The 27728-nt window shown below is 38.0% G+C and overlaps 1 protein-coding gene and 1 pseudogene across 28 annotated transcripts in view; one reads left to right on the forward strand and one right to left on the reverse strand.

Moving 5' to 3' along the window:
- The window catches only part of SCMH1 (Scm polycomb group protein homolog 1), a 179607-nt gene that overhangs the window by 128379 nt on the left and 23500 nt on the right, over positions 1-27728 (forward strand). For 24 of the 28 annotated variants that reach the window (XM_072723689.1, XM_072723690.1, XM_072723670.1 and 21 more), the window contains 2 exons: positions 8800-9032; positions 12603-12729. The exons of 3 other annotated variants lie outside the window; for them this stretch is intronic. In XM_072723689.1, coding sequence (XP_072579790.1) covers positions 8800-9032; positions 12603-12729 — 360 coding nt within the window. The remainder of the gene's footprint in view (positions 1-8799; positions 9033-12602; positions 12730-27728) is intronic. One more of the 28 variants, XM_072723691.1, reaches the window with a different exon arrangement.
- On the reverse strand, positions 13792-27637 carry LOC112908222 (protein-associating with the carboxyl-terminal domain of ezrin pseudogene; annotated as a pseudogene).

The following is a 27728-nucleotide window of genomic DNA, read 5'->3' on the forward strand; positions in this document are numbered from 1 at the left end:
CAACACAATTTTATTTTATTTTTAAGATTTTATTTATTTATTCATGAGAGGTACAGAGAGAGAGAGAGAGAGGCAGAGACACAGGCAGAGGGAGAAGCGGGCTCCCTGCATGGATGTGGGACTCGATCCCATGTCTCCAGGATCACGCCCTGGGCTGAAGGTGGCACTAAACTGCTGAGCCACCCGGGCTGCCCAACTCACCACAATTTTATTGAAGAAGTGTTCCCCTCCACCACCACCACAGAATTACAGGGTCACCTTTATTATAAATAAGATAACTGTGTATATTTTAGTTCTATCTCTGGACTCTGTTTTACTCCATTGATCCATTTGACTATCCTTTTTTTTTTTTTTTAATTAATTTTTATTGGTGTTCAATTTACCAACATACAGAAAAACACCCAGTGCTCATCCCGTCAAGTGTCCACCTCAGTGCCCGTCACCCATTCCCCTCCAACACCCGCCCTCCTCCCCTTCCACCACCCCTAGTTCGTTTCCCCGAGTTAGGAGTCTTTATGTTCTGTCTCCCTTCCTGATATTTCCCAACATTTCTTCTCCCTTCCTTTATATTCCCTTTCACCATTATTCATATTCCCCAAATGAATGAGAACATACACTGTTTGTCCCTCTCCGATTGACTTATTTCACTCAGCATAATACCCTCCAGTTCCATCCACGTTGAAGCAAATGGTGGGTATTTGTCGTTTCTAATGGCTGAGTAATATTCCATTGTATACATGAACCTCATCTTCTTTATCCATTCATCTTTCGATGGACACCGAGGCTCCTTCCACAGTTTGGCTATTGTGGCCATTGCTGCTAGAAACATCGGGGTGCAGGTGTCCCGGCGTTTCATTGCATCTGAATCTTTGGGGTAAATCCCCAACAGTGCAATTGCTGGGTCGTAGGGCAGGTCTATTTTTAACTCTTTGAGGAACCTCCACACAGTTTTCCAGAGTGGCTGCACCAGTTCACATTCCCACCAACAGTGTAAGAGGGTTCCCTTTTCTCCGCATCCTCTCCAACATTTGTGGTTTCCTGCCTTGTTAATTTTCCCCATTCTCACTGGTGTGAGGTGGTATCTCATTGTGGTTTTGATTTGTATTTCCCTGATGGCAAGTGATGCAGAGCATTTTCTCATGTGCATGTTGGCCATGTCCATGTCTTCCTCTGTGAGATTTCTCTTCATGTCTTTCACCATACACAAAGATAAACTCAAAATGGATGAGAGATCTAAATGTGAGACAAGATTCCATCAAAATCCTAGAGGAGAACACAGGCAACACCCTTTTTGAACTTGGCCACAGTAACTTCTTGCAAGATACATCCACAAAGGCAAAAGAAACAAAAGCAAAAATGAACTATTGGGACTTCATCAAGATAAGAAGCTTTTGCACAGCAAAGGATACAGTCAACAAAACTAAAAGACAACCTACAGAATGGGAGAAGATATTTGCAAATGACATATCAGATAAAGGGCTAGTTTCCAAAATCTATAAAGAACTTATTAAACTCAACACCAAAGAAACAAACAATCCAATCATGAAATGGGCAAAAGACATTTGACTATCCTTAACACCAATATCACATGTCTTAATTACTCTAACTTTATAATAAGTCTTAATTTCTAATGATGTAAATATTCCCTCCAGCTTTGCGGTTATTTACCAAGATTAACTTGGCTGTTCTAGATCCTTTGCATTTCCTAATAAAACTTAGAATTAACTTGTCAGTTTGTACACATGCACATTAAAGAAAAACTGCTGGGTTTTGATTGGTATTGCATTGACTCTTTAAGTCAGTTTGATGAGTATTGAGAGCACAACTTGAATCTTCTGATTCATGATTGTGATATATCTCTTCATGGCCATGTGGTATCTAGATCTTATTTAATTTCTCTTGGAATGTGTTACAGTTTTTACTGTGATATATTGCATGTCTTTCACTGAATATTTGACTTGGGGTTTTTAAATTTCATTTTCTAATTGTTATATATAGAAATAGAATAAAGTTTTGTTTTGTTTTGTTTTTTTAACTTTTTTTTTAACTTTTTTTTTTTAATTTATTTATGATAGTCACAGAGAGAGAGAGGCAGACACAGGCAGAGGGAGAAGCAGGCTCCATGCACCGGGAGCCTGACGTGGGATTCGATCCCGGGTCTCCAGGATCGCACCCTGGGCCAAAGGCAGGCGCCAAACCGCTGCACCACCCAGGGATCCCTAGAATAAAGTTTTGTATTTTGAATTCTATCTAGTGGCCCTTCCAAATTCATTTTTAATAGGTTTTGTAGATGGGAGGGGGGTACAGTTAATGTAAAAAAAAATTATGTTATATGCAAATAATGCTTCTTTTTTACAACCTGTATTTATAGCTTTTATTTCTTTTTTTTTCTCCTTGTTACATTGGCCTTCAATACAATGTTGAATAGAAGTGGTGATAGTGATGTTTTTTTATTTTGTCCCATAATTCAGTAGGAAAGTACTCAATATTTCACCATTAAGTTTGCTGTCGCCCCTATTGATTTTTTTTATAGATGACCTTTTCTATAAGGAAATTCCAAACTTGCTAATATTTTTTATGATGAATGAGTGTTAAAGTTTGTCAAATGCTTTTTTATCTGCATATATTGAGATGATATATGGATTTTCTTTATTTTGCTTATGTGGTAGATTCAGCTGATTTTTTTTCTATTGTTAAAAAAATCTTTGTATTTCTGGGATAGATTCTGCTTAGTCATGATATGTTATCCTTTTTATATATTGCTGGATTCAGTTTGCTAATACTTTGTTAAAGATTGTGCATCTGTGTTCATGAAGGATGTTAGTCTATAGTTTTGGTTTCTTTTAATATCTTTGTCATGTTTTGGCATGAGGATTAGGTTGGCGCCTAAAATGAGTTGGGGAGTCTTTCCTTTTCCATTTATTTGAACAGATATCGTACAATTTGTTGTCATTTTTATTTCTTCTTTAAATGTTTGCTTAAATTCACCCATGAAGGCATCTGGGCCTGGAATTTTCTTTGCAGAGGGGTTTTTCATTGCAATTGCAATTTCTTTATTATGTATACAGCTCTTCATATTCTGTGGTCTTCTCTCCATTTTAATAAGCTGCTTTTACAAGGAAGCTGCACCATTCCATCTAAATTTTCAAATGTAGTTGCATAAAATTATTTATGATGTCCTGTTACTATCTTTTTTAATGCCTGAATTATCTATAATGAAATCTACTCTTTCATTCTTGATATTTGTCTTTTTATATTTCTTAATAAGGCTTGTTAAATGGTTATCTTTTCAAAGAATCAGACTTCGGCTGTTGATTTTCTCTGTAGTATGTCCGCTTTCTTTTTTCCATTGACTTATCCACTCATCTCTATAATTTCCTTACTTCTATTTTTTTTGAGATTAGTTTGCTGTTCCTTTCCTAGCTTTTTGAAATAGAATCTTAGGTTATTGATATTTAACCTTTCTTCTCTTCTGATACAAATATTTAAAGCTATACATTTGCCTCTGAGCACTGCTTTAACTAAATCTCACACAGCTGGATCTGTCATATTTCATGAATTTTAAGTTCCAAGAATTTTCTTATTTCTGTTTTTATTTCTCTGATATTTAAGCTATTTACAAGGATATGTTACTTAATTTCTTAGCATTTGGGGGTTTTCAATTAATTTTTTGTTACTGATTCCTATTTAAATTCCACTGTGGTTGGGTGAAAGGGAGTCTGGGAGGATTTATTTATTTATTCATGAGAGAGAGAGAGAGAGAGAGAGAGAGGTGCAGAGACAGAGGCAGAGGGAGAAGCAGGCTCCATGCAGGGGGGGGAGAGAGAGAGAGAGAGAGAGAGAGAGGCGCAGAGACACAGGCAGAGGGAGAAGCAGGCTCCATGCAGGGAACCCAACGTGGGACTCGATTCCAGGTCTCCAGGATCACGCCCTGGGCTGAAGGCGAGCCAAACTGCTGAGCCTCCTGGGCTGCCCTATAGTCAATGATATTATAAAAGTGCCATATGGGGACAGATGTTAGCCACACTTTTTGTGAGTATAGCATTACATATAGAGATGTTGAATCACTGCATTCATCTGAAACTAAGGTAACACAGTGTGCCAACTATACTCAAATAAAAAATTAAAATAAAAAAAGAAAAAGCTGCAAGATATCAAAGCAGAAATATATTAAGATTCTTCCTTTTGACACTTTGCATTTCTCTTCTAAGATAGACATATAGTTTATGCATAGCTATATTAACATAAACTTATTAAGCAGTGATTAGAATAAACAAATGAATGCAAATTTATGAATTGAATCAGTTAGTACAAAAAAAAATCTGCAAATTCTTATGTTCCTGCTTACAGGTCTTTGTTTTTAGAGCTATAAGTCTTTCTGCATTACTGGTAGTAGAGCTGAACACACTAACTTGTTTATCTTCCTGCTGTATCGGAATTTATTAATATAGAATGATTTATAAAACTTTTCCTAAAACACCAAAGCAGTAGTGTTTTCTAAAAGTAAATGTTGAAGATTGTGGCTGAGACTAAATTAATTATTTCTGCTGTGGCTAGAGAACATGTTCTGTATGATTTTAGTTCTTTGAACTTTATGCAGGATTGCTCTTTCACCCAGCATATAACAAGTACTTGAAAAGAAAGTGCATTCTATACTTATTGGGTGTAGTGTCCTACAGATATCAATTAAGTTGATTGGTTAATTGGTTATGTTTTTAGTCATTTAATTGAGTTATTCAAATTTTTCCTATCCTTACTGATTTTTTTCAACTTCTTAACCTATCAGTTATTGAGAGAGATATGTTAAAAATCTCCAACTCATAATTTGGATTTGTCTGTCCTTTTCATTCTCTAAATTTTTGCTTTATATGTTTTGTGTTATTACATATATATAAATTTAACTATCTTGATGAAATGTTCCATTTTAATTTAGACCTACTTCTTCCCTTAAAGACTAACTTGTTTGATATTAATATAGCCACATGAGCCTTCTTTTGGTTACTGTCTACAGGGTATATGTTTTTCCATCTGCTTGTTTTTATCTTTTTATCTGTGTCATATTTCAAGTGTCCTTATATTTCAAGGCCCTCTTATAAACAGATTTAATTAGGTACTGAGGGGTTTTGGTGCAGTATGTTAGTTTTTTCCTGTTGTTTTACTTAATCCACTTGTATTTAATCTTAAGTATTTATTTGGATTTAAGTTTGCCATTTTCCTTTTTATTTTCTATTTGTCAGAGTTCTTCCTCATTTCTTTATTCCTCCTTTCTTGCCCTTTGGATTAATCAGGTGTATTTTATTATTCCATTTCTGTCTCCTTAGCTTTTAGTGATACATTCTTTAATTAGTGATCCTATGAAACTTGTATTCTGGACTCATCAATATCTTCTTTAAATAAGTGCTTTGTAACCACTCCCCAAATAATGTAAAATTCTTAACAAAGTTTGGTTCAATTTATCCCCTACTTCCATCCTTTGTGCTGTTGCTTTCATATAATTTACTATAATTATAATATATACATTATAAATTCTATAAACCATTTTATAAGTTTTTGTTTTAGTCAGTTCTTGTTCTAAGTTCTTTTGTATCTTGCACATATTTGCCCTTTCTTATGCTTTTCATTTCTTCCTGCAATTCCATCTCACTATCTGGGATTACCTTCTTTCAGTCTGAAGAACTTCCTTTTTATTTCCTGTAGTTTAGGTCTGCTGGCGATAAATTATTTCAACTTTGATTTGTCTGAAAATATTATTTTACCTTCAGTTTTAAAAGATACTTTTACTTGGTATAGAACTCTAGGTTGGCAGTTTATAAATCTTAGCCCTTTTGTTTATCATTATATTGACTTCTATAGTTTCTGTTAAAAAGTCAGCCATCAGTCTTATTGGTGTTTCTATAAGAGTAATGCTTCTTTTCTCTGACTACTTTAAAATTTTTTTCTGTCATTTCATTTTATTTTCTTTATTTTCAGCAGTTTAACAGTTACATGATATAGTTGGGGGAATTTTTTTTTTTTTTTTTTTTTTTTGGATTTTTGCTGCTTGTTAGGTTCCTGAGCTCCTCTTTTCATTTGTTTCTAAATATTATGTTTGCCTAATTCTCTCTGTCTTCTTCCTCTGGGATTATAGTTACTCATATTTTGGATCCATTGACCATACCCACATGTCTCTAATCCTCTAATGTTTTTTCCATATTTTTGCTTCACTTTAGATGTTTTCTGTGATTTTTCTTCAAGTTTATTAATCCTTTCTTCTGCTAGATCTTATCTTCCCTTAAATCCATCCAATGAGTTCTTAATTTCTCATGTTACATTTATAATTCCATAATGTTCATTTGGTTTTTTTTTTTATGTAGATTCCTATTTTCTTGGGCGTTTTCCTTTCTTGCATTTTGTTCATCTTTTCCTCTACTTTCTTTAACACATTAATTATGCTTATTTTAAAGTCTCTATTCCATTACATGGATCATATGTGAGTCTCCTTCTGTTGTTTTGTATTTTCTCTTGATTACCAATCACTTGTTTCTGCCTCTTTTTACATCTAATATTTTTTTGTGATATACGAATATTTTATATAAAAGAACTGTCGAGGCATCAGCTAATATCTTCCATCAGAAAGAATTCTTCCTTTCCCCTATTTAAGCTAATAGGATAAGGGCTGATCCTCTCAATCTAATCCTGGATTGAGCTAGTTCAGGTCTGGATTATACCTGTAGTTTATATCTGTTTCTTGGATGTTGGCCCTCCTGGGCTCTTGATTTGAGAACCTAATAGGTCTCTCTATCTCCTCAGCCCCGAAAAATTGCAAGAGATTGTCCTACCTTTAGAGGTTGGGGGTTTAGTTCTTTAACCTCTTAAATTCAAAATATGACATTTATCTTGAAGAGGAGATACATGTCTGAGGTAGACCTCCCTCCTTCTAGTGGGACTCTATTTATCCCCTAAAATCACAGGATTATGGAAGATTTCATTCTGCCTTCTAGAAGCTCTCAGCCTAGCTTCACATGTCCAATGTGCAGGCTCAGAACTCAGCAAATGTCCCGTGGGGAGAATTGGCCACACACGGAGTTCTAGTCCCAATCTGTCACAGCAGCCTGTTGGATTTCTTTTTCCTCCAGTAGAGGTCCTCTGACCTCCATTCATGCCCCAAATTGACAAATGTCCTCAGGAAAGAAAACATTGACAACTATCTCAGAAGCCCTACTCACTCAGTTCATCTAGTCCTTGTGATTTCTACAACACTCCAGTGTCTCTTCAAAGAAGTATCTGACTTTTCCTAATTTTTGAATCAGCAACATTGCACTGCTGTAATCTGTTACATTCTACCTAGAAGCATAAGCAACGTTACCCTCTACCTGCCCATTGTAATTAGTTTGTAAAGTAGCCTCTCTAGTTCTACTCATGCAGCTTCTTTTCATGCTTATAATAAGTTCAGATTCATTTTCACCATCTGCAAAGTCCTACACGATCTTATTGCTACTTCCTTTCTAACCTGAATCCCCTCCACTCCTCTCTTTGCTCACTCAATTCTAGCTGTACTGACCTCCTTACCATTTCTCAAATACATTGACATGTTCCCATCTCAGAATCTTTGCACTTGTTATGTACCCTCTACTTGGGAGGGTTTTTTTCTCAGATCTTCACATGGCTTTGCCTTTATTTCATTTGGAAGTTCTGTGTAAATGTCATCTCCTCAAAGCGAACTTTCCTTACTACCCCACGTAATTTTCATCATAGCACTTACCTGGCATTATACAGTATATTTATTTGTCTGTTTTCTGTCTCCTCAACTAGGAGGTAAGCTCCACAAGAGTGGCAACTGTGTTTTGTTAACTTATAATAAGTGCTCAGTAACTATTTGTGGGATGAATTAGATGTGCTTACCTTGAAGCATTCTCGGTTTAAAGAATAGATGAATGGTTGGAGTAAAATTGAAAGTACTCTAACATAAATGTCTCCAGAATGCTTTGGGGGTAGAGTGGTACTGACTTATTTGGGTAATAATCAGACAAGACCTCAGTAAGGAGGTGGCCCTGGAACTGAGTGCTGGAATCTGAGTATTGATTTTTACTTGACTAGGAATAATAGGGAACTCAACATATATGAATAAATTGGTTTTCAGAAAACAATTGAGCTAGAATATAGGGGGGCTGTGTGTCAAGAAGTGACAACAGACATCACCAGAGAGCAAGGCAAGGGTAAAGTCACAAAAGTCCCTGGATATCAGGATAGAGAATTTGGACTTTACCTTAAAGGTAATATGGAGCAAAGATTTTTGAAGTAAGGAGAGATGCTGTCAATTATTTCTATGTGTTTCACTACTCCTCATTGCAGTAATCGTACTAAAACTTTAAGTAGATTGGTGAAGAAAATGTGTAACTTGGTTGTCAGGGCCTAGTTTCAAAATATAAGTCCTTATCCTAGTTCACTGTATAACCCGGATAAGGCATCATTTCCTCTGCTGAGCTTTGGAACTTCATTCTTAGCAGGAAGGGATTGTAGGCTTCTAAAAGTCATTCCATCTCTGAGCCTATGGTTCTGTTTATATGCTTTAACTAGATGCCTTGGGGAGAAAAATTTAATATTTTCTCTGCATCTGTCAGAAATAATTAAAACTTCCCATTCTAACCAATCTAAATTCAGTGCTCCTCTGAGATTTTCTAACATTTAGGTCAGATGCCAGGAAACTAGCTTCTTGGAATAAAACTACCCAAACAGAAGTAGCAAGTTTTTTTCCCCCTCTCTTTGGGATGGGAATGCAGGTGGGAGGAGGGGGTGATAGAATGAGTCTTTTTCTTGCAGTTGTGATTCCAAAGAATCCCTATCCTGCATCTGATGTGAACACTGAGAAGCCCAGCATCCACAGCAGCACCAAAACTATCTTGGACCATCAACCAGGGCAGAGGGGGCGTAAACCAGGAAAGAAGCGGGGCCGGACACCCAAGCCCCTAATTCCCCACCCCATCTCTACCCCATCCAAGTCAGCTGAACCTTTGAAATTCCCAAAGAAGAGGGGTCCCAAACCTGGCAGTAAGGTAGGTAAAAATGCGGGTTTCCTAGAAAGGGATAATGGGCTTTAAAGGGATAACTCACCCATATCCATCCATCTTGGAAAGGGGCATGTCTGGCCCTATTTTCCACCTTGTGTATGCTTTTAACAGGAATCTCCTAGATTGTCATCCCTGCTTAGCTACTTATCTGGGTGTTAGTAATATCAGAGATAGGATGGTATGGATAAGAAACAAACTTTGACCTTGAAAGCTACTCACATTTGCGGCAATTCTGGTCTAATGTCTTCCCTAGATGGAAGACCCCACTCCTAATTGTTAAGCTACCCAGAGTGGACGCCCAGGCACATGAACAGAAAGAAAGAGAAAATTGACTCTATAAATGTATTTCTTTTTCTATCCCTGCCCCTTCTTTTTAAAAAGAAAGAATTATTGAATAACGTGTAAGTATCGGACTCTGTATCAGACACCATTACATACATATTACATAATGATCACAAAACCCTAGGAGATGAGTAGTTAGTGTTTATGTTATCTGATAGTTAAGAAATTTGAGACTTAGATATGTGAAAAGACTTCCCTAAGGTCACATAGCTAATAAATGGCAAAGGCGCCAGAGATGGGGCTCCAGGTGTTCTGGTTCCATGGTCACTGCTGCCCAACCATGGGTACCATGAGCACTCTCCCACATTTCCTGAAGAAGATAACAGTTATCTCTAGTGCAGGAAAAGACTACTGAGTTAAGCTTCACTGAGCACTGTAACTGCAAGTACCACCTTTTAGTCATGACCAGTTTTTCATGCATGTCTTCCCTAGGGAAACCATTGATAAGAAAGTTCCTCAGCTGTTTCTCTACAGCTTCCTTTAGCATCACCTTCTCCACTCACCTCTCGTCAAGGCATTTCTTTGCAGATCCCTCCTGAACTAGACTTCCTCAATTTTAATGTGAAAATGATAGCTAGTTCTCTTTGGGCACCCCATCCTAATCTCATGAGTTCCTTCCTAAGTTTGGTTGGTTGGTTAAATGGTTGATTGATTGGCTTTGTTCTGTTTATTAACTTCAGCTGACTTCAGTTCCTCTAGAATATAAGCTGCTCAAGGTCAAGAACCTAATCTTGTTCTTCTCTTTTTCTCCTGTAGTACCTTATATCTCAGTCTCTTTGGAGATGTTCAATATGTGCAGGATGGATGATTTTAGTTATGATGTTCTAATTGGGATTATCTCTTAATTGGCTTTGAATTCTTTTCGTTTGTTTGTTTGTTTGTTTGTTTGTTTGTTTTTGGCTTTGAATTATTGATATCGCGTCCTGATCTTTCTGTGTAACACATATGATCCTGATCTATCTACCACTAACCCCTAACCCAGGTCCTGATTCATTTTTGTCTCTACTACTCTCTTCTTATTCTTCTGCTGTGGAGAGAGACTGAAGGCTCTAAAGATTCCAAGGCCAGAAAAGCCATGCGTTCGATGATGTGAAGACATTTTGAGGACATCAGATTAAAGAGGGAGAAAACTTATAAGGTTTCAAAGACAGAACCAGAACCAAAAAGTAGAAACTCAAGCAGACAGGCTTTGTCTCAACATATGAGGAATAGTTAAATCTATCCCAAAACAGATGTATTGATCTGAAAAAAAAAAAAAAAAAAGTGGAAAGGAAAGAGAGAGGGAAGGAGAGAGGAATAGTGATGTACCATCACTAGAGGCATTTTGTCAGGGACTGGATGACCCGTATGGGAGGGATGTTTTCAGGAAGAGGGAAGTAGGAGAGGGATGGTTGGATTAAGTGGCCTTTAAGATCCTTCAAAACCTAAACACTATGATTCTATGATTGCCTCTGCTTTGCTTCCTCAAGAGTCCTAAACATAGTAATAACCAAAGTCTCCTTTCTTTCCAACCCTCTTGAAAACAATAATTCTCCTCTTATCCAGTATTTTATGGGCTGGCATTTGACTCGCTAATTCTCCCTCCTATCCTTTTGCCTACTTTTATAAATGAATATGCCTTCCACTTAACCCATGACCTTTCTGTTCCTTTCTGAAGCAGAGTGGTTTCATGATGAGAGCAGAGGCTTCGAAGCCAACAAACAGGTTTATATCTCATCTCCATTTGTTACCACATGTGTGACTGTGAAACTTTGAATAAGGTTCTGAGCCCCAGTTTTCTCACCAATAAAGTGGAGATGAGGTAATATATGAAGAGATATAATGAGTCTAAATGCACCTATCTCAAAACAGTAATGCCTTCCGTCTCTCTGCTTTCTACTACAATATTTGGGCACCAAACTCACCAGGCATTTTCCTTCAGGGACCCCATGAAATCATACCACTAATTCCATGAAGATGAACTGCCATTTCCTTTCCTCCCTGACCCCTTGCATATTTAGACTTTTACTTTTAGCAGTATCAGAAAAAAAAAATAAGGAGGAAATGTCCATGTCCCACATATGCTTTGAATGTTTCTTAAGTGTTTGCATGATAGCTTCCACAGACAAGGCCATCTTATATATGCCCGTTGTCACTGGTACTATTGCTTTACATAATACACTCCTAGAAGGCAGACAGATTTATATACCTCCCAGCAGTGGACCCTACATAGGACATTTAGTAAAAAAGGGATTTCTGGATCTCAGTGATGATTATGTTTTTCTTGCACTCAGAACGGCTTTTAGAAAACTATTTCTTGAAAAGAACCTTCTGGGATCTTATTCCCCTAGAGACTGCCCCGAACAGCATAGAGAAGATACTAGATTTTTCTCGAATCATTTTCATTACTTCCCCCATTATTGGGTTTCTGTACTGTGTGCTTCATTGAAAATATTTATTGAGACTTATTATATGGCAGTTGCTGTGCCAGAAATGGTACTCAGACTCAGAACCTCAAGGAGCTCCAGGCTAATAGAGGACACCAGTGTCTAAATATATATGACAATACATTGTGACAGATTCAACACAGAGTACAGAGGTAGCACAAAAGAGACAGTAGAAGAAATCTAGAAATATTTCCTGGAAAAACATATATTTATGAAGTAAAAAAAGAAAGAAAGGGCATTCCAGGAAGAAAAGACAGTTTTTACTGTAAAGGCATGGCCGAGGTAAAACCACAGGGTTTTTAGAGAAGTAATTTAGTTAGAGATTAAACCTTAGAGTATAAAGTTTAAGATTGGAAATGGCAGATGATGAGCTAGAGGTAGGCAGAAGAACGAGTTTGTAGTTAGGGGAAGGGGAAGCAAAGTAAAAATAACATCAAAGTAGACTTAAAACCTCAGCATTTTTTTTTCCCATTTTTGCTGTTGTCTGCTCAACTGATAAAGAACCTGGAATTTCAAAGGATAGTATTGAATCTAGTATAAAAGACTGTGCATTAAGCTCCAGCTCAGTAGGAGCCCAGAATCTTATACGTAAGTTTAGAAAATTTTTACTAAGCCTCTACTATATGTAAAGTGCTGAGCAAGATTCTGTATGGAAAACCAAGATAAAACACAGCCCCGTCCACAGAAATATTTCCATCCCATGGGTGAATCAAGGGCTAGGAATAGAGGAATCAGAAGACAAGTTACCTGTCACGGGTAGCAAACTTCTCCCCATCCATTTTGACAGAGGAAGCCTCGGACTTTGCTGAACCCACCACCCACCTCACCAACAACCAGCACCCCCGAACCGGATACCAGCACTGTACCCCAAGATGCTGCCACCATCCCCAGCTCAGCCATGCAGGCCCCCACAGGTAAGAGCAGATCATGGGATCAGCTGCCACAAGCCCCAGGCCCCCCTATCTGTCCTTTATCTTATCTTGCACCAGCAGTTAGCCTCCCAGTTAACCTAAATCAAATCTTTAAACAGATGTTTTATCTTTGGCATTTGAAATCGTTTCAGAGAAACCTTCATCCTTTCAAAACAATGGAAGAATCTTGGATAGATATCCTGTGAACTCGGAATTGGGGAGTTGGGGTGTGGGGATAGGGCGGAAGTGGAGCTAGCACCAGGAGCACCCCCATCCCACCCCACCCCATGCCCAGTTTGTATTAATACCCATCCTTTCCAGTTCTGAGTGCTCCCTTTCTACCGATCCCTTCCAGAATCCTTCCAGCATTACAATAATCCTGCCATCCCTCCAATATGTGTGCAACTGCTCTGATTTTTTTTCTAGTGAAAATAGTCTTTATGGAATATTTAGAAAACAGGACTGTGGGACATGTTGCTCATTAAGAACTTTGGTACAATATAACACATGTGGGACAGTCTGTACCTGCCCAGTGCCCACAGGGCTATGCATTCGACAGCACAACTAGACACCCAGTAGCTGCATAGGAAAAGCTTAGCAATTTAAAAATCACTCATATACTTTATAGCTAAAATTTTTTCTGTAAGTTTTACTTCATAGTAGAGCTTACTCTTCTGACTTAAAGAAATGGCACAGAACTAAGCTAATCAGCTTGGCTTTTTGTATTTATTTTCTTTCTTTACTGGAGGAAAAACAGTAACAGTGAATTCAGCCTTTCAACAGCCACTTGTGTTTCACAGAGCTCTAGTCAAACCCACACAGCCTTTCCTCAGAGAAATCAGAGCTGTGAGCCTCTTCACTGCCTGGGGCTCTTAGCTGCACTCAGGGGCGCACATGCGGGTAGCACAGAGCTCCTGCTACCGCAGAAACAGGATGTTCTGGGGAGCATTGTCTGCAGAGCCTGCTTTTGAGGTACTAGTTTCATGTGGTATTTTTTTCCCCTAAAGGAATCCTTTTTCCTATAGTGTAACTGCCACACAGTGTCATAGTTATTGTTTTCCTAGCTCAGGTCCCTTCCCCTCCCCAGTCTTCAGGCCCTCCCTCAGTAATTTGTGCTGCAGCAAAGTTTGAGGAAAATTGCATGACTGGTGAGACATCATCTTTGGGAACCATCATCTTTGCCCTCAATCAGTTAAAATAAGAATAGCAGTTACAGGCTTCATTTCTGGGATCGTATCAGCAAAACAGTCCAACTCAGGATCTTGTACTGGCTTCTTTTTTACTTGAATTGGTAAACTCTCCTAAACTCAGTTCTGATGGAACCTTAGGCCTCCTTTCTTGTGACACATTTCAGTGGCTTGGTTTGATCTGGCTCATCCCCACTTTGCGCAAGACTGGTCTTTTGGGGTAAGCTTGATCTCAAAAGCTTGGACTCTTCAGTGAATGGAAGCAGAGGAGGAAATGCCTTTTGCTCCCCAAGGGAATAGGTTTTGCAGCCGTGGTTCCACCTCCAGAGTATATCTCAGTGTCTTAGCTGCTGAGCTCAAAGTCATCCCGCATCTCCTCATTAGTGAGCGAGGACTTGGGAGCATCATAGCATTTCTCTGGGGCAGATATATACATGGACAGTTTTGTTTGCCGACCCCTTTAGCTCACTCTAATAAGGCCCCTCTTCAGCCTTTTTAGACCTTGATGGGAAGGAGTTTTCACTGTGTTCTGAGGTACTTTTTACATCTGGGATTCCATTCATGGGAAATTAAATAGGCTAAGAAAATCCACCGTCAGGAAGGGTCAATAGTTTTCATAGAACTGGAGGCAGTGTGTTTGAAGATATCTTTCTCCTCCTACCATCACCTCTAATCCAAGTAGACCAGCATTGCTGGGCTGTAAAGAGTAACTGCCACAATGGAATCACTGGCATCCCGCCAGCCTGGTGACACGTGTGGCAAGGTGACTTTCTTCAGGTGCTCCTGAATGAATCGCTCCATGTCGGCCTCCAGGTGGGACAGCAGCTTGTTCCACATGTGCTTCACCTCAATAGCTGGAGCAGCACGGGGCTCACCTAGGACTGGAACAGGGCCAGCAAGAACAGGCAGGGGGGTTCTGGGGTTTTTCCCAGTGCATTGTTTTTATGGGGCCAAGCAGGGGAGGAAGAAAACTCTTAAAGGCTGCTGGCTCTGCACACACCAACTGATTAAGCAGAAGAGGCACCAACCACAATGCTATTAATTCCTCTTACTAGCAGCTGAAACTTGAAGAATTCCATTTTTCTCATCTTTACTCTTCAATGTTAAACTTTTCAAGAAATCCACAACTTCTAGAAAATCATTCTTGAAGAAGTCATGGGACAGTTACGTGAGAGCACTGGCTGACATTTTAGGATGGGATTCCACAAAGTCTGTTGAAAGCTGGAGAGAACGTCCACCAACACTGAAATTCAGAGCTACAGTTCATTTCCAGTGAGAGCCTTCACCTTCTTTTCAGGATGACGAGGGCAAAAACCAGTCTCTAAAATCCCAAACAAAACTCTGGCTAATTTTTCTTTTAAGTCCTTGATGGTGGCAAACCTTGGTACTGTGAGAGTGAACTTGATTTTGGAGACCAGCCAGTGAACATTTGATTCAGAGCAGTGTGGTGGCTGCAGTGGGCAGGTAGTCAACCAGGGTTATGTATATCTTTTTCCATTTCATAAACCAGCCGTCTATGAAGGTAACTTTAGAAGAGCTACACCGCTGGAATCCCAATGGGATTACTGTAAAGAACAAGACTCATTTCTTACGTTGTAAAGAGACATGTGAAACCTCACTCTGGTTATTCTGTAGATCCTCCACCTTCTTTAAGCAATTGGAATGATCTCCAGGGAAGTTAGCAGAGTCTTTTTCTTAGGAGTTAAGTATGTCTCCACCCAAATCCTGGAACATTTGAGTTTCATGGGAAGGCCAGCTCTGGTTTCTTCTCCACATAACCTTTGGGTCCTATTACATAATTTCTCCAAATATATTATCTGCATCTAAGCCCAGCCAGTTGTTGGGTTAACTTCATGCAAGAGTATCATTAAATTAATGAACAGTGGCCTTTGCTCCTAAGTCCCATGGATGAGGAATAAAAAACAGATAAACACCTTGGTAACAATACTGATTATATGTTTTCCAACGTCATGGCATGTCCCCTAGATGCCTATATATTTGCTTGGTTTATCCACATCATTCTAGATACCACTAAGGGACTTGTGTACCTTTTCAACCTTACCTAGAAGACCCACAGCAATGACTGTACCTCACTATTCCATTTAAGTGATGCAGGTTCCATTTAAATCTGACCGTCACTGAGCTGGCATCCCTTCCTCAACCAGACTCTCACAGCCTAAGAAAAGTGGGAACTTGCTTTCCATCTCTGTTTCCTGCTCCTGGACAGTCTAAGCAGTTTTGACCATTCATTGTGTGGCTATCCTCTACCTGGGCCTTGGCTCATTCTGTGTGTCCTTGACATCACTTCCCTTTCTAAGCCTCAGTTTCCACACTTATGCAGTGGAAACATTAGATGAAGTTACCGTTTACAGACTCTTCAAATGTGAACAGTAAAAGCTATCATGGATTGAAAGCTAAGTGCCACACTGTATCCTTTATACCTCCCTCTCATTTTTTTAACTGCACAACACTTTTTAAGAGTTAAGTTTTTTTTTCAGTTATATACATGCTCATAATTTAAAGGAACAATATGTTTTTAAGAATTACGACAAAAACAAAACAGACTGGCCACCTTTTCCCCCGTCATTTCTCACTAAATGCAATCACTTTTAATTCAGCTATTCTTTTATTTACCTCCAGATGTGTGAATGGCATGTTGATATTCCTAATTGTTTTTATGCTTCAGGCATTTTTTAACTGACAACCCACTTTAGAAGTTGAAGATTTAACTCTTCTTAATCTCCTTGTCCCTTACCCACCCACACATACTTCCCTATTTTAATACCATGATATTATAATTTTGATTAGATTTCAGTATTTTGTCTTTTTTTTTTTTTTTTTAAGATTTTATTTATTATGAGAGAGAGAGAGAGAGGCAGAAACACACGCAGAGGAAGAAGCAGGCTCCATGCAGGGAGCCTGATGTGGGACTCAGTCCCGGGTCTCCAGGATCATGCCCTGGGCTGAAGGTGGCACTAAACCTCTGAGCCACCCGGACCGCCCAGTATTTTGTCATTGTAATTTGTGGCATACTGTTCTCAACTGAGCCAAGTAGTGTACTGTGATTACTTTTCCTTTGTTGCACATGTTGTTTTCAGAGTAAATCTTGTTGATTTCTTTATGTGTTTATTTTGCTAGTACTAATTCAACTTTAAGCTCTCACTACTGTGTACGTATCTCTTTATGTCCAAGCACTTTATATATTCTATCATTTCATACTGTCATGAAGAAGTCTCTTCTGAAGCCTGCTGAGTTCCTTGACATCTTCTTCACCTCCCTTTCGTATTATTCCCAGTTTGCTCCTTCCCCTGTCTTTGTTTTCCCATGTAAATCTTACATTGCATGTTTAATTTTACATGACACCTGTTTGTTTTCTTCGATGTTCTCTTCATCCCTAGTGTTCTGCAGTCTTACCTAGGATGAGACACTGCCATGCTGGCCCTTGTGTGTGCCCATTCATTTAGTTTCTTGAAATTTTCTTAAAATCTTTCGTCAGGGATTTTCTCCTTCTTCTTTGTCTCTCTGCACTCCTCCTGACACACATTGTTCATGATGTTGAACCTCTTGAACCTGCGCTATAATATTCTTAACCCTCTTTAATCTTCTCCTTATTCTCTTTGACTTTTTGCTCAACTTTTTTCAAAGCTTTTCTCAACTCTATCTTCCAAATTTTGTATTGAGTTTCTCATGTCTAGCATCTTACTTTTAAGTATCACTATTCATTACTCTAGTGGCATTTTCCAATGGGTGTTTGGTGGAAAACCAGTCCTGCAAAATGATTGCATAAAAGAATTTTACATACATTTAGGCTTTTTGTCACATACATTTAGAAAAGGCTTATGCTCTACTTCTCCACTCTTGGATATTTGCATCTGCTAGCTCTTTTTTGTTTTCTGAATTTTTTACTAGACAGTTTTTTCAGGTTCACAGCAAAATTGAGCAGAAGGTCCAGAGATTTTCCATATACCCCTGCCTCCATACATGCATAGGCTTCTCCATTATCAACATCCCTTACCAGAGTAGTAACTACATTTGTTTCAAGTGATGAACCTCCATTGAAACATCATTATCATTCAAGATCCATAGCTTACACTACGGTTCTCTCTTGGGGTTGTACATTCTATGGGTTTTCCCAAATGTATAATGATATGTATCCACCATTCTAGGATCATACAAAATAGTTTACCTGCCCTAAAAATCCTCCATGCTATGCCTATTCATCCCTCCTTGCCCTCTAACCCCTGGCAACCACTCATCTTTTTACTGTCTCTATAATTTTTCCTTTTTCAAAATGTCATAAAGTTGAAACCATGCAGTATGTATAGCCTTTTCACCTAGTAATATGCATTTACATTTTCTTCATGTCTTTTTCATGGCTCATTTCTTTTTAGGGCTGAATAATATACCATCGTCTGGCTATACCACAGTTCATCTATTCACCTACTGAAGGACATCTTGGTTCCTTCCAAGTTTGAGTAATTATGAATTAAGTGGCTATAAACATTCATGTGCAGGTTTTTCTGTGGACATAAATCTTAAATTTCTTTGGATAAATACCAAGGAATAAGATTTCTGGATCATATGGTAAGAGTGTGTTTGGTTTTGCAAGGTACTGCCAAACTGTCTTTTCCAAAGTGGCTGGACCATTTTGCACTCCCATAAGCAATGAATGAGAGTTCCTTTTTTCACACCCTCGCCAGCATTTGGTGGTGTTAGTGTTCTGGATTTTGGCTGTTCTAATAGATGTGTGGTGGTATTTCATTGTTTTAATTTGCATCTCCCTAATGACATACAGGGGAGAGCATCTTGTTATATGTTTATTTGCCATTTGCATATCTTTTTTGGCAAGGTATCTGTTTAACAGCATTGACCCAATTTTTAATTGGGTTGTTCATTTTCTTATTGAGGGTTTTTTTAATTCTTTGTATATTTTGGAAAACAGTTCTTTATCAGGAGTGCCTTTTGCAGATATTTCTTCCCACTCTATGGCTTTTCTTCTCATTATCTTGATTGTGTCTTTCACAGAGCAGAATATTTTCATTTTAATGAATCCAGCTTATCAGTTATTTCTTTGGTGGTGTATCTAAAAAGTCACTGCCATACGCAAGGTCATTTCATTTTTCTCCTAGTTTATTTTCTAGGAGTCTTATAGTTTTGAATTTTACATTTAGGTCTGTAAACTATTTTGAGTTAATTTTTGTGAAAGTTGTGTATAGGGCCGCCCCGGTGGCGCAGCGGTTTAGCGCCACCTGCAAGCCCAGGGAGTGATCCTGGAGACCCAGGATCGAGTCCCATGTCAGGCTCTCTGTATGATGCCTGCTTTGCCCTCTGCCTGTGTCTCTGCCTCTCTCTCTCTCTCTCTCTCTGTCTCTATGAATAAATAAATAAAATCTTAAAAAAAAAGTTGTGTATAGTCTATATCTAAGTCTCTTTTTTGCATGTGGCTGTCCAGTTATTTAGCACCACTTGTTGAAATGACTACGTTTTTCTTTATTATATTGCCTTTTTTCCTTTGTCAAAAATCAGTTAACTATATTTATGTGGGACTATTTCTTAGCTTTCTATCTGTGCCACTGATCTATTTGTCTATTCTTTCACACTATCTTGACTACTATAGCTTTATAGTGAGTCTTGAAGTAGGGTAGTATCAGTCCTCCAGACTTGTTCTTCTCCTTCAAAATTGTGTTGACTATTTAGAGGTTTTTTTGCCTTTCCATATAAACTTTATAATCAGTTTGTCAGTAGCCATAAAATAACCTGCTGGGATTTCAGTTGAAATTGCATTGAATCTGTAGATTAAATTGGAAAAAACTGACACCTTGACAATATTGAGTCTTCCCGTCCATGAACATAGGATCTCTCTCCATTTATTTCATTTTCTCTTCTTTTATATTTTATTTTATTTTATCATGATAAGTGTACTCTTTAATCCCCATCACCTATTTTACCCATCCCCCCACCGACCTCCCCTCTGGTAACCAAACCGTTTGTTCTCTATAGTTAATAGTCTATATTTAGTCTGTATTATAATATTAATTATAGTATTAACTGTATTAAGAGCTTTTTATTATTATTATTTCATTCACCAGAGTTTTTAGTTCTCCTTTTTTGAAAATATTTTATTTATTTGAGAGACAGAATGAGAGAGAGCATGAGCAGGGAGAGAGGCAGATGGGGAAGGAGAGGCAGACTCTCTGCTGAGCAGGGAACCCAATGCTGGGCTCAATCCCTGGGATCATGACCTGAGCCAAAGGCAGATACTTAACTGACTGAGTCACCCAAGTGCCCCTGTAGTTCTCCTTATATAAGTCCTGTACATATTTTGTTAGATTTATACCTAAGTATTTCATTTTTAGAAGTACTAATGTAAATGGTATTGTGTTTTTAACTTCAAATTTCATTTGCTCCTTACTGTTATATAGGAAAGCAATTGACTTTTATGTATTAACCTTGTATCCTACAACCTTATTGTAATTGCTTATTAGTTCCAGAATTTTTTGATCAATTTTTTCATATTCTCTACATAGACATTTCTGTCATCTGTGAACAGAGATAGTTTTATTTCTTCTTTCCCAATCTGTATACCTTCCCAATCTGTTTCCTTATCTTATTACATTAGTCAGAACTTCCAATACAATCATCAAAAGTTGTGACTGGACACCAGGGTGGCTCAGTCAGTTAAGCATCCAACTGTTGATTTCAGCTCAGGTCATGATCTCAGGGTCATGAGATTGAGCCCTGCATCAGGCTCCATGCTCAGTATGGAGTCTGCTTGAGATTTCCCCCCCTTTGCTCCCCCTGACCTCCTGCTCACTCTCTCTGTCTAAAATAAGTAAAATCTTTTTTAAAAGAAGTTATGGTTAGAAGGAACATGCTTACCCTGTTCCCGATCTTAGTGGGAAAGTTTCTAGTCTCCTACCATTAAGTGTGTTAGCTGAAGTTTTTTTCTAGATATTTATCAAGCTGAGGAAGTTCTCCTGTATTCCTAGTTTGCTGAGAGTTTTTATCATAAATGGGTCTTGGATTTTGTCAGAGGTTTTTTGTTATCTATTAATATGATTATGTGATAGTTTTTCTCTAGCCTGCTCATGTGACAGATTACATTAATCGATTTTTAACTGTTTTGAACCAGCCTTGCACACCTGGGATAAATCTCATTTGGTTGTAATGTATAATTCTTTTTATATATTGTTGGATTCGATTTGCTAATAATTTTGCTGATAATTTTTGCATCTATGTCTATGAGAGACATTGATCTTTAATTTTCTTGTAATGTTTTTGTCTGGTTTTGGTATTAGGATAATGCCAGCCTCCTAGAATGAGTTAAGAAGTATTCTCTCTGCTTCTATTTTCTAAGAGATTCTAGGTAATTGGTAAAATGTATTTCTTAAATGCTTAGTAGAATTCACCAGTGAATCCATCTGAGTCTGGTGCTTTCTATTTTGGAAGGTTAATTATTGATTCAATATCTTTAACAGATATAGGCCTATTCAGATTATCTTTTTCTTCTTTATGAGTTTTGAAAGATTGTGGATTTCATGGATTGGTCCATTTCATCTAGATTATCATATTTGTGGGCCTAGAATTATTCATAGTATTCCTGTGTTATCCTTTTAATGACCATGGATCCATAGTGGTGTCCTCTCTTTTATATCTGATATTAGTAATTTGTGTCATCTTTTTAAGAAATTAGTCTAAAGGGTTATTGATGTTAATCTTTTCAAAGAACCAGCTTTTGGTTTCATTGATATTTTTATTCTTTTTTTTAAATTTTTATTTATTTATGATAGTCACACACAGAGAGAGAGAGAGAGAGAGAGAGAGGCAGAGACACAGGCAGAGGGAAAAGCAGGCTCCATGCACCGGGAGCCCGACGTGGGATTTGATCCCGGGTCTCCAGGATAGCGCCCCGGGCCAAAGGCAGGCGCTAAACCACTGCACCACCCAGGGATCCCAATATTTTTATTCTTCTATAGATTTCCAATTTCAGTGTCACTGATTTCTGCTCTAATTTTTATTATTTCTTTGCTTATGCTTACTTTAGTTTTAATTTGCTCTTTTTTCTAGTGTTCTAAAGTAGAAGCTTAGATTGTTGATTTCAGATCTTTCTTCTTTTCTAACACATACTGTGCTATATATTTCCTCCCATCCATGGCTTTTGCTGCATCCCAGAAATTTTGTGTTTTTATTTTCATTTAGTTCAAAATATACTTAAATTTCTCTGGAGATTTATTCTTTGACCTATGTGTTATTTATTAATATGTTGTTTAACCTCCAAGTATTGGGGGATTTTCCACCTGTCTTTGTTACAGGTGATTTTTTTGTTTAATTCCATTGTGGTCTAAGAGCAAATATTGAACAATTTCTGTTCTTTTAAATTTGTTAAGATATGCTTTATAGCCCAGTATATGGTTCATCTTCATGATGTCTCATATGAGCTTGAGAAGAATATGTGTAAAGATATCAGTTATATCCAGTTGATTGATGGTAGGATTGTGTTCTTCAATGTCCTCAGCGATTTTCTGCCTGCTGGATCTGTCCATTTCAGAGAGGGATGATGACGTCTCCAATTATAATAGTAGATCCATCTGTCTATCCTTAGAGTTCTATTAATTTTTACCTTTCATATTTTGATGGTCCTTTGTTAGTTGCGTATAAGGTAAGAATTGATATATCTCCTTAGATAAATGACCTCTATATCATTATGTAATGCTTCTCTTTATCTGCAGTAACTTTCCTTGCTCTGAAGTTTACTCCATCTCAAATTAATATAACTATCTCCGCTTTCTTTTGATTAGTGTAAGCATAGTATATCCTTCTCTACCTCTTTACTTTTAATCTATATGTCTCTTTATATTTAAAGTGGATTTCTTGTAGGCAACATATACTTGGATCTTGTTTTTTGGTTCACTTTCAGAATCTCTGTTTTTTAATTAATTGGTGTAGTTAGGACATTGGTATTTAAAATGATTATTGGAGCACCTGGGTGGCTCAGGCAGTTAAGTGTCTGATTCTTGGTTTCTGCTCAGGTCATGATCTCATGGGCCATGGGATTGAGCCTCACATTAGACTCTGAGCTCAGTGCCAGGTCTGCTTGAAAGATTCTCTCCTCTGCCCCTCCCCTTGCTTGCTTGTGCTTACTTGCTCTCTCTCTCTCTCTCTTTCTCAAATAAAGAAATCTTTTTTTAAAAAGGTATTATTGCTATAGTTGGTTAAATAGTTTCCATATTTGTTGAGTTTTCTATTTGTTGTCTTTATTCTTTTTTAAAAAAAGATTTTATTTATTCATGAGAGACACAGAGAAAGAGAGAGGCAGAGACACAGAGGGAGAGAGGCAGAGAGAGAAGCAGAATCCATGCAGGGAGCCTGTTGTGGGACTCGATCTGAGGACTCCCGGATCACGCCCTGGGCTGAAGGCAGGCACTTAACCACTAAGCCACCCAGGCATCACAGTGTTGTCTTTATTCTTTATGTCTATTTTTGTCTTCCACTTTTCTCTACCTTTTTCTTTTAGATTTTAGTTATTTATTTGAGAGAGAACACAAGCAGGGTAAGGGGCAGAGGAAGAAGCAGACTCCCCACTGAGCGGGGAGCCCAGTGCATGCTTTGATCCCAAGACTCTGGAATCATGAACTGAGCCTAAGGCAGATGCTTAACTGACTGAGCCATCCGGGAGCCCCTTTTTCTCTGTATTTGGTGGTTTTAATTGAGCATTTTATAGGAGTCCAATTTTTCTCCTTTTTAGTATATGTTATACTTCTTTTTTATTTTTTAGTGATTACCTTAGAGTTTACAATATACATTCATAACTAATCCAAGTCTACTTTCAAACAGCACTGTACCACATCACAGATATAATAACAAATAATCCTAATTCCTCCTTTCCATCCCTTGTATGATTGCTGTCATTCACTTTACTTATACATAAGTATAAATAAGCATATACACACACACATAAGCATACACAAATACATTGTTGTTATTTTTATTTTGAAGAAACTGTTATCTGTCAGACCAGTTAAGAATAAGAAAATTAAGTTTCTTTTTTGCTTTCATCTATTCCTTCTCCAGTGCTTTCTTTCTTTATGTAGATTTGAGTTTCTGATCTGTATTATTTACCTTCCCTCTAAGGAGTCCCTTGAACCTTTCTTCCAAGGTAACCTATTATCAGCAAACTCCCTCTTTTTTTTTTTTTTTTTTTTTTTTGCTCTGAGAAAGTATTTCTCCTCTACTTTTGAAGGATAATTTCACAAGGTACAGAATTCTAGGTTGGTGTTTTCCCTCAACAGTTTAAGTATTTCCCTGTGGTCTTTTCCTGCTCACATGGTTTCTAAGGATGTTAATTTTTATTGTTGCTCATATGTAGGTAAGGGGGCTTTCACCTCTGGTTTCTTTCAAGATTTTTTTTTAATTTTTGATTTTTTGCATTTTTATATAATATGCCTTATTGTAGGTGGTTTCTTGGTATTTTTCATGCTTGGTATTCTCTGATCTTCCTGAATCTGTGATTTGGTGTCTGATACTAATTTGGGGAAATTCTGTCATTTGTCTTCAAAAATTTCTTTTGTTCCTTTCTTCTGCTGGTATTCCTGTGTGTATATTATACCTTTTGTAGTGTTTCCATAATTCCTAGATAGTCTCTTGGGTGTTTTGTTTTGTTTTGTTTTGTTTTGCAGTCTTTTTTCTCTTTCCTTTTTTAGTTTGGCAAATCTCTATTGAAATACCATCAAGCCTGGTGATTCTTTTCTTGTTCATGCCCCCTAATGAGTCTACTAATGAGCCCATCAAAGGCATTCATTTCTGGGGCACCTGGGTGGCTCAGTGGTTGAGCATCTGCCTTTGGCTCAGGTTGTGATCCTGGGGTCCAGGGATTGAGTCCCACATCAGGCTTCTTGCAGGGAGCCTGCTCCTTCCTCTGCCTGTATCTCTCATGAATAAATAAATAAAATCTTTTTTAAAAAAGGCATTCATTTCTATTATAGTATTTTTTATCCTTAGCATTTCTTTTTGAGTCTCTCAGAATTTCCATCTTTCTGCTTACACTGCACATTTGTTTTTCATGCTGTCTACTTTATCCATTAGAGCCCTTAGCATATTCATCTTAGTTTTAAATTCCCAATCTAATACTTACAGCATCCCTGCCATGTCTGAGTCTAGTTCTTATGATTTCTAGTCTAAGACTAGTTTCTTATGCTTGTGCTTTATCTCTTAAAACTGTAGTTTTTGTCCTGTAGTATACCTTGTAATTTTACTCTTGATAGCCAGACATGAAGTAGTAGGTAAAAGGAATTGTTGTAAATAGGCTTTAGTAATATGATGATAAGGTGCTGGGGGAGAAAGTATTCTATAGTCCTGTGATTAGGTCTCAGTCTTTTAGGGGGCCCATGCTGTGAACTTCACCAGTATTTCTTATCCTCCCTTGCCCTTAGATGGGACAGGATGACAAGAGAGGGCTGGAATTGGGTATTTCCCTTCTCCTAGTTAGGTTAGGCTCTGACCAAATCCTCTCAGGGCAAGCTCTGGTAAAATAATTTTTCCAGAGGGCAGGCCTTGTTAAGAAGAGTAGAACACTCTAGCATGTTTTTAAATGGTTCCTTTTCCATGCCCAATGCTTTTCCATGCCCAATGCATGAGGGGATTTTTTCCAATATTCACTATGAGAATGTTAGTTGATCTCCTGAAGGTAAAACTCTTAGAAAAGTATGGGAAATTCCCACCCCCGCCCTGAGTGGGTCCCCTGGAGTCTTTAACTCTTAGACTCGTCCACACTAAACTTCCAGCAATTGGTCAGTTACAGTTTAGATTTTCCTACCTTGGCACTGGTTACTGTGGAGGTTTCTGCTTGGCAAAATGTGATTTTCTGTACTCACCTATCTCTCCAAACTTGGGTGGCTGCAATTTATCCTGTAACCTCACTCCTCTGATGGATCTAAAAAGGATTGTTAATCTTTTCATTTGTTCAACTTTTCATTTGTTGTTAGGATGGAGTGGCCACTTCCAAGCTCCTTATATACTGAATCCTTCTCCAATTTTTTTATAACCTCTAATTTCATGGGCACAGCACAAAACCAAAACATGACAGTTATAAATATCTTTACAACCTTAAGATAGGGAAAGACTTTCAAAACAAGACAAAAGCATGACCCATAAAAGAAAGGTGTATAACCTTTCATATACCAAAAAGAGTAATATCAATATATTCAACTGTATTAAAATTAAGACAGTTCATCTCTCTTCCACATGGCATCATTGGGGTGGCTCAGCTGGGGCCAGAGGATCCAGTTCCAAGAAGGTTCATTCACATGGCTAGCAAAACTGGTGCTGGTTCCTCTACACAGACCTCTCTAAAGGGTAGCTTGTGCTTCCTCATACCATGGTGGCTGCATTCCAAGAGCAAGTGTCCCAGGAGACAGGAAGTGGAGGCTTCCATTTAAGACTTAAGCCCCCAAATTAGTATAGTGTCATTTTCACCATATTCTACTTAAGCAGTCACAGAGTTCAGATTCAAGAGAAGAATAGACCGTACTCTTCTATGAGAAGAGGGTCAAAGAATTATGGACCATATTTTTAAATCCCTTCACTCTACTCTCTGGACATAAATTATTTACATTTTGCCTGCTTGGGAAATTTATTCTTCTTGCAAGATTCTCCATTTAAAGTCCCATCCCTTTACAACATCAGGCTCTGGATCTAGGATCTCATCAGCTATATCAGATCCAGTTGCAAATGAAACCTCTCAGGTGCAGTTCTCAAGTTTAGTAGCTCCTTGAGTGTACTTCTCAATCTGAAGATCTGTGAACTAAAGAAAAATGTTGTCCACTCCCCACAGGTATAGGATAACTTACAGATATACCCATTCAAAAGGGAACAGTCACTGGTTTGTAGAAATTCTGAAATCCAGCTGGGCACATGTTGCCAGTTCCTTAATTAGATCCAATACTACTTTCCTGGGGTTTTCCATGGGTCTTAGTTTTGTCTTCTGAATCATCCTTCCTTTTCCATAAGAAAACTAAGGTTGCTTTCTTGGTTTCATCCCATCTGGAAAAGGTTTGGGTCTAAAGGATTCTTTCATTTTGTACCATTTCTGTCCCTTTTAATCTGAGCTGACAGTGTTTATGAATGATTCTCTTAGAAACTTGAGGGGTTTTCTGTGACTACCATTGAGATTTCCTTCATTAGACAAAAGTCACAACCTTGAATCTTTTAAAGGTAAGCCCTTCCCTACTTTGGGCTTCCAGTATGGCTGCTAGGAGACAATGCCTTTAAGATTCTTAAAAACTTACCGTTTAAGGGAAAGAATCTGCAAAGCTGACCCTTAAGATTCCTGGAGGGCCTTTTGGTCAGAAGGAATCTATGAAGCATAGTCTTAAGTCATTCTAGCCCCTTAATAAATTATTTTATTGCCCCACTCCGTATTTGATCCTTTCTTAATTTAGAATTGTTTGTCTTCTGGAAGGACTAGAAATGAGAAGCACTTTTATTTGTGGAATCTATGAGTCCTGGGCTTTTTTATTTTTTATGTTTTTTTTAAACTCATCTCTCTCATTTTGCATTTTTATCATAGGCAGTAAGAAGCCACCTGGCACTTTAATTACTTCGTCTGGAAATCTCTATCTACTTCACTGAGTCCACCGGGTACACTTACTTCCTGGTTCCACGTTACTGCAGGTGACAGTGTTGTCAAACTCTACATCACTACCTAGCAAGTGTCTCCCATCCTTCATCTTCCAATAAGATTTTCGTCACTTGCCTTAAGTGCTCACTGGCAGCCTCCTCAAAACCTTGTAGGCTTCCACTCTCAAGTTTCTAAAAGAA

Source organism: Vulpes vulpes, chromosome 10 (genome assembly GCF_048418805.1).
Source record: "Vulpes vulpes isolate BD-2025 chromosome 10, VulVul3, whole genome shotgun sequence".
Lineage (NCBI taxonomy): Eukaryota > Metazoa > Chordata > Mammalia > Carnivora > Canidae > Vulpes > Vulpes vulpes.